Below are 14796 nucleotides of genomic sequence, written 5' to 3' on the forward strand. Positions count from 1 at the left end.
CGGCGGAGAAGAAAAGAGTTGACATTTCGAGTCTTCATGACCCTTCAACAGAACTGGGTGAATCCAAGGAGAGGGGTGAAATATAAGCTGGTTTTGGGGGGGGGGGGTGGTGTTGTAGCGACAAGCAAGCAGTGATAGGAGCAGATAATCAAAAGATGTCACAGACAAAAGAACACAGAGGTGTTGAAGTTGGTGATATTATCTAAACGAATGTGCTAATTAAGAATGGATAGTATGGCACTCAAGGTACAGCTCTACTGGGGGTGGGGGGCATAAAAGATTTAAAAATAATGGAAATAGGTGGGGAAAGAAAAATCTATAAATTATTGGAAAAAACAAAAGGAAGGGGGAAGAAACAGAAAGGGGGTGGGCATGGAGGAGGGAGTTCAAGATCTAAAGTTGTTGAATTCAATATTCAGTCCGGAAGGCTGTAAAGTGCCTAGTTGGAAGATGAGGTGCTGTTCCTCCAGTTTGCATTGGGCTTCACTGGAACAATGCAGCAAGCCAAGGACAGACATGTGGGCAAGAGAGCAGGGTGGAGTGTTAAAATGGCAAGCGACAGGGAGGTTTGGGTCATTCTTGCGGACAGACTGCAGGTGTTCTGCAAAGCGGTCGCCCAGTTTACGTTTGGTCTCTCCAATGTAGAGGAGACTGCATTGGGAGCAACGAATGCAGTAGACTAAGTTGGGGGAAAAGCAAGTGGAATGCTGCTTCACTTGAAAAGAGTGTTTGGGCCCTTGGACTGTGAGGAGAGAGGAAGTGAAGGGGCAGGTGTTGCATCTTTTGCGTGGGCATGGGGAGGTGCCATAGGTGGGGGTTGAGGAGTAGGGGGTGATGGAGGAGTGGACCAGGGTGTCCCGGAGGGAACGATCCCCACGGAATGCCGCCAGGGGGGCTGAAGAGAAGATGTGTTTGGTGGTGGCATCATGCTGGAGTTGGCAGAAATGGCGGAGGATGATCCTTTGAATGCGGAGGCTGGTGGGGTGATAAGTGAGGACAAGGGGGACCCTATCATGTTTCTGGCAGGGAGGAGAAGGCGGTGGATGTGCGGGAGATGGGCCGGACACAGTTGAGGGCCCTGTCAACGACCGTGGGTGGAAAACCTCGGTTAAGGAAGAAGGAGGACATGTCAGAGGAACTGTTTTTGAAGGTAGCACCATCAAAACAGATGCGACGGAGGCGAAGGAACTGAGAGAATGGGATGGAGTCCTTACAGGAAGCGGGGTGTGAGGAGCTGTAGTCGATGTAGCTGTGGGAGTCGGAAGGCTTGTAATGGATATTGGTGGACAGTCTATCACCAGAGATTGAGTCAGAGAGGTCAAGGAAGGGAAGGGAAGTGTCAGAGATGGACCACATGAAAATGATGGAGGGGTGGAGATTGGAAGCAAAATTAATAAATTTTTCCAAGTCCTGACGAGAGCATGAAGCAGCACCGAAGTAATCATCGATGTACCGGAGAAAGAGTTGTGGAAGGGGGCCGGGGTAGGACTGGAACAAGGAATGTTCCACGTACCCCATAAAGAGACAGGCATAGCTGGGGCCCATGCGGGTACCCATAGCCACACCTTTTATTTGGAGGAAGTGAGAGGAGTTGAAGGAGAAATTATTCAGTGTGAGAACAAGTTCAGCCAGATGGAGGAGAGTAGTGTTGGATGGGGATTGTTCGGGCCTTTGTTCGAGGAAGAAGCTAAGGGCCCTCAGACCATCCTGGTGGGGGATGGAGGTGTAGAGGGATTGGATGTCCATGGTGAAGAGGAAGCGGTTGGGGCCAGGGAACTGGAAATTGTTGATGTGAGACGTAAGGTGTCAGAGGAATCACGGATGTAGGTGGGAAGGGACTGGACAAGGGGAGAGAGAAGGAAGTCAAGATAACGAGAAATGAGTTCCGTGGGGCAGGAGCAAGCTGACACGATCGGTCCACGGGGACAGTTCTGTTTGTGGATTTTGGGTAGGAGGTAGAAGCGGGCTGTCCGAGGTTGGGCGACTATCAGGTTGGAAGCTGTGGGAGGAAGATCTCCAGAGGAGATGAGGTCATTGACAGTCCTGGAAACAATGGCTTGATGTTCAGTGGTGGGGTCATGGTCAGGGAGAGGTAGGAGGAAGTGTCTGCGAGTTGACGCTCAGCCTCTGCGAGGTAGAGGTCAGTGCGCCAGACAACAACAGCACCACCCTTGTCAGCTGGTTTGATGACAGTGTTTGGGTTGGACCTGAGAGAACAGAGTGCAGTAAGTTCAGAGAGAGACAGATTAGAATGGGTGAGAGGAGCAGAGAAATTGAGACGACTAATGTCACACCGACAGTTCTCAATGAAAAGATCAAGAGAAGGTAAGAATCCAGAGGGAGGGGTCCAGGTGGAGGGAGAATATTGGAGGTGGGTAAAAGGATCCGTTGAACAGGGAGAGGACTCCTGCCCAAAGAAGTGAGCCCGGAGACGAAGACAGCGAAAGAAGAGTTCAGCATCATGCCGAGCTCATCCTCCATCCCCACCCCCTTTCTGTTTCTTCCCCTTCCTTTTGTTTTTTCCAATAATTTATATAGATTTTTCTTTTCCCACCTATTTCCATTATTTTTAAATCTTTTATGCTCCCCCCACCCCCACTAGAGCTATACCTTGAGTGCCCTCCCATCCATTCTTAATTAGCACATTCATTTAGATAATATCACCAACTTCAACACCTCTGTGTTCTTTTGTTCTTTTGTCTGTGACATCTTTTGATGATCTGCTCCTATTACTGCTTGCTTGTCCCTACACCCCCCCCCTTCCACTTCTCTCTCCCACCCCACCTTAAACCAGCTTATATTTCACCCCTCTCCATGGATTCACCCAGTTCTGTTGAGGGGACACGAGGACTCGAAACGTCAACTCTTTTCCTCTCCGCCGATGCTGCCAGACCTGCTGAGTTTTTCCAGGTAATTCTGTTTTTGTTTTGGATTTCCAGCATCCGCAGTTTTTTGTTTTTATCTTTTTAACTCCTCTCAGTGCATGTTTCAAATATTGACAGTTGTGAAAGGGATACTTCATCCAAAAAACGAGGGATGGATGAAACCACTTCAGAAGGATAAAGTTATTTGTAAGAAAAAATGATGTCCTCCTCTGGCCTTGTGGGTAAGCACATATCATGAAGCTTAATAACTAAAGTATGCATTAGGAATTTGCTCATACACTTAAATTTATCCTTTATTTGGTACATATAGAAGCGCTTAGTTATTAGGGAGGCAAACTTGTACACTATATTTGTTAAAATTCTGTTTTTGAGAGCCATACAAAAGATTTTTAAGTTCATTTTGACTTGCCTTTGCTAAGCTCTGGGGCAGTTTTCTATTTAATGAGCAACAGCAACAGCAACTTGCCTTTATCGGATCTTTAATGTAGTGAAACATCCCAAAGCACTTCATGGGAGTGTTATCAAACAAAATTTGACACCAAGTCACATGAGGTATTAGGACAGCTAACTAAAATCTTGGCCAAAGAAGTAGGTTTTAAGGAGCATCTTAAGGAGGGTGGAATTCCAGCGCTTAAGGCCTTGAAAACTGGAAGCATGTTCGCCAATCATGGAGGGATAAAAATCGGGGCTTGCTTGAAGGTATTACAAATTAAATCGCTTATGCACCAGTTTAATGCCTCACTAAAACATTCTGTTGAGCAGCAATTTGCCTGTAGTTTGCTGTTTTTATTTGACTTTTATCAAGAGATATGGGAGGTGATAGGCCACGGTTATTGCCCATCACTACTTGCCACAGAAGCTGGTAGTCTTTCTAGCAACTTTTTCTGGAACAACTGATTTGGTTTGTCAAACCAATTCAGTGGACATTAAGGATTAATCAGTGTGGGGTTGGAGTCATATGTAGACCAGACTGGTTATGGGTGGCGGGTTTCCTTTTGGGACAAATATGAATAGGCCTTTTGAGTTTTTATAGCAGCTAGTCACAAATTACCAGATTTGTGAACTTGGTTCCACAGTGTGCCATGACAAGATTTGTACTTGCAAATTTTGAATTGTTAGTGTAATACTTATTGTACTACACTAACATACCCTTTCCCCAATAAGTTTTATGTATTCCGCCAAATAAAAGTATCTTGGCTAATTTTAAAATCACCAGGCTGGAAGGATTGCGCTTGAGAACGCACATTGTAGGGTGTGTCATTGGTCTCTAATTACCAAGCTGTTTCTTAGTAACCTACAGGCTGTTGCGTTATTAGGTCTGCTGTTTATCAAAACTTGTGCATTCTTGTTTTTCAAGATCACCAGTTTAATGATATAAAGAAATCACAGTTTGCAAATAAAGTAAAATACCATTTGCGTGTGCGACTGCAGAGGAATGTAAGTTGTCCCTTGCATTGTTCCCATGTGAACTGATTTTGGGAATTCAGTCCACACCAAAAATGACCCCCAATTTGGCACTAAATTTGTAATCTCACTGACAAAAAGAGATTGGGGCAGAATTGAACTTTAATCTGTACCAAACTGAAAATTACATTGATGGGTTTGTCTATAAAAATAGAACAGCGAGTGGATTGCAGTATGAACAAGGCAACTGGCAGCATTTACTCATGTGGCAATTCAATTCTGCATGCAGTTCTCCACTTGTAACCTACTTATCTTCCATGGCCAAGAAAAGAGGTGTGCAATTGTTAACAGGCTTTTGTATAAGGAAGGTGTGAATATGTTCAATGTATTTTGGAGGACTGGCTCTGCAATTTTTGTTAATAAATACACAGAACTCAAAATAATTTGACATTTTCACACATTTCAATCTTTTAAGTATAATTCCTAAATTTAAAAAAGTTGGCCGTTTGATTTTTTTTTACCACCTTTATCAGCAATTTTCAACAACCCTCCAAAAGAAGACATTTATTCGTTGCAAGTATTCTATTCCTTTCCCCAGTGGCTGTACTTTGTCTGTAAACCTAAACAGTGAACGATGTTCATCACAGCTCAATCCTGTCCTACCCAACATCCAAGTGCAATTTCTTCAATAGGGATAGTGATCAGAAGTGGAAACTTGACCAGTTTTTATATCGCCCCCTCCCCGCCACCTGCAGTTTGGTGCTAACTCAGCATAGTCCAGGGTTCAAACATGGGACCTACTAGTCACTTTGGCTCAGTGCTATAATGTTTACTTATTGACAGTGAGATTTCACTAAAATCAGGTTTTGGGGTTTGAATGATGATGGTTCTGTGCTTATTATCCCATGACACGAAGAAAAATGTTTGGAAATAAATTAATTACAAATGAATTGTTGCATTACATAGGGTTACATAGATTATCAATGGGTGTATCCTGATGGAATTAGCTCGCTGCAGGACCCCTGAGTTGGTGACCTGGTCCTGCCAAGGTTACGCCTGAGACAAGGTGGAAATTGTTGAGCCTTTTCTCCTGCCTAGCATATGTTGTCCAGGTCTCAGTACTGTGCAGGAGTGTACTGAAGATGCAGGCTTGGTAGATTTTCACTTTGGTGTTCTCAGTCAGGGTGCTGTTGTTCCACACACACTTACTCAGCTGCTGCTTTTGCAATGCGTGTGTGCTGGTTTCAGCATAAAGTGACAGATTGTTAGTGATTGTGGAGCCTGGATATGTGAAACCGTCAACAACCTCTAGCGTCATATTGTCAGTGCTGATCGATGGCGGTATGGCAATGTCCTGGAACATGACATTTGTCTTCCTGATGCTGATGGTCTAAGCAAACTCTTCACAGGCTTGAGAGAATCTCTCCATTTACCGCTGAAGGTGTTCCTCATACTATGGTATGGAATGCTAGTGTGGCATCATCAGTATGGAGAAACTCTTGGATGAGGATTATGCGCACCTTTGCCTTGTCTCAGGCGAGCAAGGCTGAACAGCTTTCCATCAGTTCTGATATGCAAGGGTTTTGGCAGTGTTGGGGCATCTGCAGGCTTTTATTAATACTTAAAATTATTGGGGTTGTATGACCGTTAGTATCTCAAAGCAATTAGAACACCAGATCATGTGAGGGGCATACAGTGCCATACCTGCCAGTGAAACTTTCCACAAGCAGATGCTAGGCCAGAAGACGCCCAAAAATGTTGTGTTTTCATGCTCTTTGTGGGACAGAAGGAACAGAATGCTCTTCCAAGCCTCGCCAAAAAACCTTGGCTTCCCTCCCTTGGGTCCCAAGGGACAGCTGCAAGTTGACTAATGGCAACAGCCATTCTATCCATTTTAACGACCTTATTGGATTCTCCGTCATGCAGACCTATACCTCTATGACATCCCACAAATAAACAGATCTTGTAAACATTAGACATCGCAGCAGGACCCTACCAGCCACCCTGTATGATCACTTTGCAAACATTATCTGTGTGTGTAATTGGCCTTTGCAGACAGGAAAAGGGTACTTAATGAAAGTGTCTCTGGTATTAGTAGATATCTTAATATATGGCTTGTAAACAATACAATGTAACTCACAAAGTAAAATGCAGAGAAACGCTACTGGGGCAGTGCCAAGGTGCGAGAGTAATTTCATAAGTGATATTTTGGGGAAAGTGGGAATTCTGCAGGTGACCTGGTGACTGCCTGATGCAAACTGAGCTATTTCATCCGATTACTGCAAGGAATTTTATTCTTTCCTATTTTTCCAAAAAACTTAAATGGGTGAATTCTTTAATTTTATTTATTCATTTATGGCATTTGGGTGTCATTTGTTAGACCAGCATTTATTGCCCATCCCTAATTGCCCTTGGGAAGGTGGTGGTGAGTTGCCTTCTTGAACCACTGTAGTCCATGTAGGTACACCCACAGTGCTGTTAGGGAGGGAGTGCAAGAATTTTGACCCAGCAACTATGAAGCAACATATATTTCTAAGTCAGGATGGTGAGTGGCTTGGAGGGGAACTTCCGGGTGGTGGTGTTCCCATCTGTCTGCTGCCCTGGTCCTTCTAGATGGCAGCGGTTGTGAGTTTGGAAGCTGCTGTCTAAGAAGGCTTTGAGAGTTTCTGCAGTGAATCTTGTAGATGGTACACACTGCTGCCACTGTGCGTTGGCGTTGAAGTAAGTGAATGTTTGTAGATGTGCCAATCAAGCGAGCTGCTTTGTCCTGGATGGCGTCAAGCTTCTTGAGTGTTGTTGGAGCTGCACTCATCCAGGCAAGTGGGGAGTATTCCATCACACTCCAGATTTGTGCCTTGTTGATGATGGACATGCTTTGGGGAGTCAGGAGGTGAGTTACTCGTTGCAGAATTTCTAGCCTCTGACCGGCTCTTGTAGCCACAGTTTCTGGTCAGTGGTAACCCCCAGGGTATGGTTTCCTTGCTAAAATAGATTGATTAGGAATAATCTTCATCGTGACTAAAAATATTCAATTAGATTTCACCAAATTTGAAGCAAGACTTTTGAAGCCTTCACTGTGGTTCCATTTTTTTTCAGTAATGTGAAATTGTCCCATTTCCTATTTGTTGTTCACATACAAAATGGAATATAGGTGATTGTCCTGTTGGGGGAAGATATGAGGAGAGAGGCAAAGAGAATCATCCATGCAAAAGTTGCCCTTTGAGAGTAGTGTTCCCTTTCTATTGTACAACAGGCAACCACTGTGGTTCTTTTCTAGTTCTCAATGCCATCACACCCCTTAGTTGCCTCCCATCCTAGAATTGTGGCTGCAGGCTTGCTCCCGGTTGTAAAATCCATTGACTGTCAGAGATCCTTGCCAGTCTCGGTCCTTGTATACTATTACACCTCCAGCAATAAGGAATGGCTTTGCGTGAGTGCAAAATTTGCAAAGCACTTTGAAATGCACAGATGGAATTAAAATATTATTCTGACATTTTGTATTTTGAAGGAATCTCCAGAACCATGCAGGGATGGGTTAGAGTGGAGTTGCTTTCCCAATTGTCATAATTAACAGAACTAGTTTGTGGTATTGTATATGTTGCAGGTTTTTACTTTGTTATTTCCATTGCTGAAAGTTGTAGCTGATGAGGTCTACATCAACAATAAAGGACAGTTACTGAAGGATTTACTGCAGTGCTGTCTCTTTAGCAAATTGATACAATTACATTTCACAGTTTTAGCCAGCATACTTCAGTTATTTTGAGAGATTTGTGATTTACCTATAACCACCAGCTTGCCATCTTGGTATTAAGTTCTCCAGGCACACTTCACGTTCGGAAGAATAGAAATTATAATTCCCTTTTTGTATGTTTTTCACAAAGCAAATAATCACAAGGACAACTTGCACTTATCTAGCAGCTTTGTACTCTTAAAAACTTCCCAAGGTGCTTCACAGGAACATATTCAAACAAAATTTGACACTGAGCCACATAGAGATATGGTGGCAGTTGACCAAAAGCTTGGTCAAAGAACTAAATTTTAGCCTATTTCATATATCCACAATTACTCTCCAGTGAAATGTTGATGACTTTTTATTTTATTAATCATATTCCCAATCACACTGTCCTGATGAACATTTTAGTTGCTATTTTGAGGAAAATCAATGCTATTTTAGCAGAATTGAAACGAGCTGAAGTTGCTGATTTTAAGATTAGTTCATGTCGCGACACACATGCTCTCCCACAGATGATTTTTTTTTTCTCTGGGTTTTTCACCCTATTATTTTCACAATGCAGCTGCTGTTTGTAAAATGTACTTGGTTTGGAACAGCTTTTGTGCATGCCTCCTCAAAAGAGTGTAGACGATATATATTCACCATCATCTGTGGTTGAATCTACGGTGCAGACTGCCTGTGGAGGTAGATGCTGTCATCCTATTCGAGGAAATTTATAGATTGGCAAAAGATGAGAGATTAAGTGGTGTACAGTTTTAATTTATTTTGATTTTAATAATTAGATTCAGTCTCATCCAGTCCTTTGCATTGCTGTTCCAATTAAGTGACCATTCAGGTGCTAATTTTCAGCTATTTTTGTGTGTAGTGTAAGATCCATTATGTTATGAACCCTCAGGCAATACTTTAAAATTTTGAACACAAACATTGTTAAAATGGCACCTGCAAACCATGTGACTTTTGGTAGTATCAGCTCTGGACAATCCTGAAACTCGAGCCAATACCTTATTAAATATGGACATTCACAGCCATCTGGAAAATTCACACATCCCTTTGTTTAAGGATAGAACATCAATAAAAGGACGATAGCATTCCAACTGATTTGTCTTTCTGGTTCACCATGGACAAAGGACACGTCAAAACTGTGTTAGATGAATGTGAATGGGTCCCCATCGACCTGTCATTGTGTTATAATGTTCTCTTATTTGAATCCAGACTGGGTAAATTTCAAAGTGTCAAATAACAAACACAGGATATTTATAGAACTGGCCATCCACCGTATTTAGAAAAGGACTTTGGACTTGTCGCAGGCCACATGGATGATTCAGCCATGTTTGTTGCCTGTTTTTAAAACAGCTTGAATCAGTTCTGCAGAGGCAAAGAGACCATCAGGAAGTCATCGAACCAGCTGCAATCAACTAAGTCGCCGAGGTAATAAACAGCAATACCTTGGAAGTAAGAGATGGACTCACTCCAACCTGTCCTAACTTTAAGTTCGCCTGAGAACCAATCTACTGGAAATTTAACTACAAGAAGCCTTACAGCTTACTGAGAAGCCTCTGCTTACAAGGCCTTCGCTTCAACTAAAAGCATCAACTCATCTAAGAAATTACAGGCTTGTCATGAAAGAGAGACTGAGGCAATTATACTTTTGTAATTGCATTGCTTTTTTCTTCATCTATATTTAATCTTTGTGTGAGTGATGGTGTTTGAGGCGAGTGAGACATTGTGCTTACGCCTCCAGGGCAAGTGTGGAATAATAAATAACATTCTTTATTTTAAAACTATCAAAAAAGCTTACTGCTGGAATTATTTAAATTGGGACTGTCGCCCCGAGGGTAAGAAAATATACACACTTCACATACAAAGCACATTGATCATAGACGGTAAGAAAAAGCACAATTCTGTCCGTGACAGTGCATTTGTCACTTCTTTAGTTGCTTGGCCACATTTTTGACTCGCCACAATTTTTAAAGGAAAGCTCAAAATTGTTTATAGTGATGTTTTTATGCATCACCTTCAAATTACCATGGTCAGTACTTTCACAATGTAGTGTTACCTTAACTGAAAGGGTAAAGGTGTTGTGCAAAACATATTGGATGTAAGATAAAAGCAAAGAACTGTGGCTGCTGGAAATCCAAAACAGAAACAGAAATACCTGGAAAAACTCAACAGCTCTGGCAGCATCGGCGGAGAAGAGCACAGTTGACGTTTCGAGTCCTCATGACCCTTCAACAGAACGGCTCGTTGGGTTCTGTTGAGTCATGAGGACTCGAAACGTCAACCGTGCTCTTCTCCACCGATGCTGCCAGACCTGCTGAGTTTTTCCAGGTATTTCTTTTTCTGTTTTTGTTTTATATTGGATGTAAGATTCTTGTCCCAATTCCTATTTTTGTTGAGTTAGCTAAAGTGCATGTTAAGTTTTGGAGGAGGTGGTGGCCTAGTGGTATTGTCACTGGACTAGTATTCCAGAGACCCAGGGTAATGTTCTGGCGATCCGGATTTGAATCCCACCAATGCAGATGGTGAAATTTGACACCAATAAAAATCTGGAATTAAAATGTCCAATGTTGAATGAAATTGTCGATTGTTGTAAAAACCCATCTGGTGCAGTAATGTCCTTTAGGGAAGGAAATCTGCTGTCCTTACCTTGTCTGGCCTACATGTGACTCCAGACCCACAACAATGTGGTTGACTCTTAAAATGCCCTCTGAACAAGGGCAGTTAGGGATGGGCAATAAATGCTGGTCTAGCCAAAAAGAATAAGATCAGATGAGACCGTGATGCCTTTCAGGTCAAATATTCCATTAAGACTGTTGCATTAGGTTCAGTAAAGTTGACTGTTGAACAAGGTATTGCAGGATTACTTGCCCTCATGCAGAAAAGAATTGTTGTGTTGATAGAAAATTGGCACTAAAACAAGTAATAGAGATGATTTGGTAGAGATGAAATTGGTTGACCACAATTGGTGAAATTCTGACCCCCAGTTTCTTGCTAAACCCATGAATATTTCAGCATTTTGAGAGCTAAAGGTTTCACATCCAAAACAATAAGTCTTTGATTCTAATTTATCAGTATTAAGGGATAGTTCATATTGGTTTCACAAGTTTGTCCTGCAAATACATTGTTTTAGAATTGAGGTAAGGGACAGATTCACTCAATAGCATGAAAGACTCTTCGCAAAGGCTCAGATTTGAATGCTGCCCCAGCAAAGCTGCTCAAAAGTTGTCGCGCTGCTGTGCTGGCAGTTACTTAACACTAATTCCATTCATCATTTTACTACTGAGTCACATTAAAACTTTCATCATTTTGCAATGTAATTCTCAAAATAAAATTAGTATCTAGAGCATCTGAGTCATTTTGACTCTAAATATAGCTGTGGCTGTATTCTGTACATTGCATTTTTAGCCTCTTTTGCCACAGTGAATTCTCTGGCAGCAAAATGCAGGATCTGAAAATAACGGAAAGGAGTAGGTATTTAGCCCCTTGCGCCTGTTCTGATGCCATTCAGTGAGATTATGACTGATCTACGACCTAATTTCATATGGACTTTTGACTATATCCCTCTAATGCATTTGATTAACAACATCTATCAACTTCAGATTTAAAATTTACATAGACAACAGATGTTAGATACTGTACATGTTTTTACAATCGTGGAAAAGTTCCAAAATTCTACCTTTCTTCATGTGTAAAAGTGTTTCCTAATTTCACTTTTGAAAGGCTGCTCCTAAATTTTGGCTGATGCCCCCAAGTCCTAGATCCTCCAACTAGTGAAAATAGTCAAAACAATATATTTGGTTAAATCTAAGTCTAAATTGAAAATACTGCAACTGCAAATGCAGACGGCTAGTTGCAGGAAAATGGGTTAATGCTTTGGGTAAGATACGGGTTAGAACTCGTATTGTCTTTAGGACTGATCAAAACAGGGAGAACAAAGGGGTAAAGGTCAAGAAATCATAGTTTGTTTTTTAATCTCTGGACAACTCTTCCCCTTTCTTTCTCCTCCATGCTCATCAATAACTTTAAATTAAGTTGGTGTAAATCAAAGGAAGAAAAAATCTGTATTCTTGACTTTTTTTCATTTTACTGATTTTTACTTCTAGGAAGGAAGAAAGCTCGACGACAGAAATTTGGAAGTGAGGAAGGATTCAAACAAAGAAAAACCAAGGCTGCTTCTAATATTGTGGCAACACTGGAGAGAGAAAACACAGGGGGTAAGTGAAATGATGTACAGATTCTTGTCCTTTTTTCTCTTTCCCCTATGCCCTCCCCAGAAAACCTTGCTGAATTACTATCACACTAATGTGAATACCCAACTGATAGCATGCCCTGCTGGCTATTTTTCATGCAAGAGCCGAGTGAGTGTTGACAAGATCTTTGACCATAGTCAATATCAGTGCTGGCCCCAATTTGTACTTCATTCCGTGTCCTCATGCATGCTTGCCAGCAAGATATTGCAAACAATGAGGACGATAATAATTGATTTATGGTGGACGTGGATGGACACATGAAATTTAACACGGAAGTGTGGAAGTGATGCATTTTGATAGGATGACTGAAGAGAGGCCATACAAACTAAATAGTACAATTTAAAGAGGGTGCAGGACCCTGGAGACCTGACGGTGTATCCTCAGTTCAATTCTGGGCGCCATACTTGAGAAAGAATGTCAGGGCCTTGGAGAGGGTGCGGAAAGGATTTACTAGAATGGTACCAAGAATGAGGTTATGTGGAGAAACTGGAAAAGCTGGAGCAGTTCTTCTTAGAGGTTTAAGAGGTATTCAAAGTCAAGAATGGTTTTGATAGAGTAAATAAGGAAGGACGGTTTTTCATTGACAGAAGGGTCAGTAACCAGATGGCACAGATTTAAGATGATTGCCAAAAGAACCAGAGGTGGCATGGGAGACAATTTTTTTCACACTTGAATATTATGATCTGAAACGTGCTGCTTTAAAGGAAGGTGGTAGCAAATTTAGTGGTGATTTTCAAAAGAAACTTGGATAAGTACTTGAAGGGAAAGAAATCATATGGCTGTGGGGAAAGACCATGGGATTGGGATTAATTAGCTAGCTCATTTAAATATCTGGCTCATTGGGCTAAATGGTAGTCTCCTGAGTTGTATCATTCTTTGATTCTACATGTCAGTGGATAGTGATAGGGTGCAAGAACCTGGGCTGATGTTTTTTGCGTTATTTCCCCCTCATGGCAAAAAATGTAGAAGGTTGTGTGAGTACATGGGCAGGATAACTTGTGTAGGTAAATAGTAATAGCTGCAGCTTAGTGCAGAGAAATGTGAACTATGTTTTGAGAAAAAAGGATAGATGAAGGAGCTATATGTTAAACAGAATGAAGATATCTTCGAGTGCAAATGTACAGAACTTTTGAGTGGAGTGCAAACAGGGCCATAAATAGGCAAGTAGAATTTTCTTTCTCTGTAGATGCATTGAGTATAAAAGCAAGAGGTTACATATGAACATACAAATTAGGAGCAGGAGTGGGGCATTCGGCCCCTCAAGCCTGCTATTCAATAAGATCATGGCTGATCTGAATGTAACCTCAACCCCACGTTCCTGCCTACCCCCGATAACCTTTCACCTTCTTGTTAATCCAGAATCTATCTAGCTTGGCCTTAAAAATATTCAAAGATTCCGCTTCTGCCGCCTTTCAAGAGTACCAAAGGCACTCAACCCACAGTGAAAAAAATTCTCCTCATCTCTGTCTTAAATGAGTGACCCTTATTTATAAACAGATCCCCAGCTCTAGATTCTCCCATAAGAGGAAACATCCCCTCCACATCCACGCTGTCAAGGTCCCTCAGGATCTTAAAGGTTTCAGTTAAGTCTCGTATTCTGAATTTGTTTGATTCGTTATTTAAACTTTAGTTGGGACTATTGCATGAAGTATTGGCATCACATTTTAGGAACCGTATTGGAGCTATGGAAAAGGGTACAGCAAATAGCCATTGAAGTATGGGATGGGAGAGTATTAAATAGAGATTTTCAAAGTTATGAAAGGGTTATGGTAACTGGAAGATCAAAAGAGGGTTATTAGAATGTGGATTGCTTTCCTGCAAGTAGCCTATTAAGGCAGATACTATAACATTTAAAATTGAATTGGCTAAGTATTTTTTAAAAATATATAAAAAGATATGGGGGAAAGGTTATGGGGTGAAAGGTTATTGGGAGTAAGCAAGAATGTGGGGTTGAGGTTACAATCAGATGAGCCTGCTCCACTATTTAATAAGAGCATGGCTGGAGGGGCCAAGTGGCCTACTCCTCCTAATTCGTATGTTTACATGTAAAACAGGAGGGAAGTAGGATTAGAATAGACAACTCCTCTGCAACCGGCATGATTGACTTAATGGTCACCTCCTTTGCAGTAATTTTACTGATTACATCTCTCTTGGTTACAAAGTGGTTTTGATTTCCAAGATAAATTAAAATGCATGTTAGATTTTTGGCAGGTGTTAAATTTTAGAGCAGCGCAAAGATTACCTTTGACCCTTTGTTAAGATTGTTAACTTATCTGGATTGCTTACTGGTTGCTTCGGGCAAAGGTAAACTCTTGTTAGATTAACTCCTTTGTCGGTTGTTTGTATCTGAAAAGTGGTTTCATTTTACTAGTACTGGGTACTCCTAATAGTCACAATGTCACTTCCTTCACAGTATTATCGCTGCAATTGTTGGAAAATACAGAAAATAGATTGCCTAATGCCAGTCACCATGGGTTTTGAGAACTGGCGTGACTACAATCAGTTACATTTTGGAGAAACAGTC

At 41.6% G+C, this 14796-nt stretch overlaps 1 protein-coding gene across 3 annotated transcripts in view; it reads left to right on the forward strand.

The window, feature by feature from the left end:
- Positions 1 to 14796, forward strand: part of LOC121288038 (PR domain zinc finger protein 2-like) — a 167592-nt gene that overhangs the window by 140960 nt on the left and 11836 nt on the right. For 2 of the 3 annotated variants that reach the window (XM_041206286.1, XM_041206285.1), the window contains exon 7: positions 12126 to 12236. In XM_041206286.1, coding sequence (XP_041062220.1) covers positions 12126 to 12236 — 111 coding nt within the window. Of the gene's footprint in view, positions 1 to 2993; positions 3107 to 12125; positions 12237 to 14796 lie in introns of those variants that run through there. The other variant, XM_041206287.1, reaches the window with a different exon arrangement.

The sequence above is a fragment of the Carcharodon carcharias genome, chromosome 15 (assembly GCF_017639515.1).
Source record: "Carcharodon carcharias isolate sCarCar2 chromosome 15, sCarCar2.pri, whole genome shotgun sequence".
Lineage (NCBI taxonomy): Eukaryota > Metazoa > Chordata > Chondrichthyes > Lamniformes > Lamnidae > Carcharodon > Carcharodon carcharias.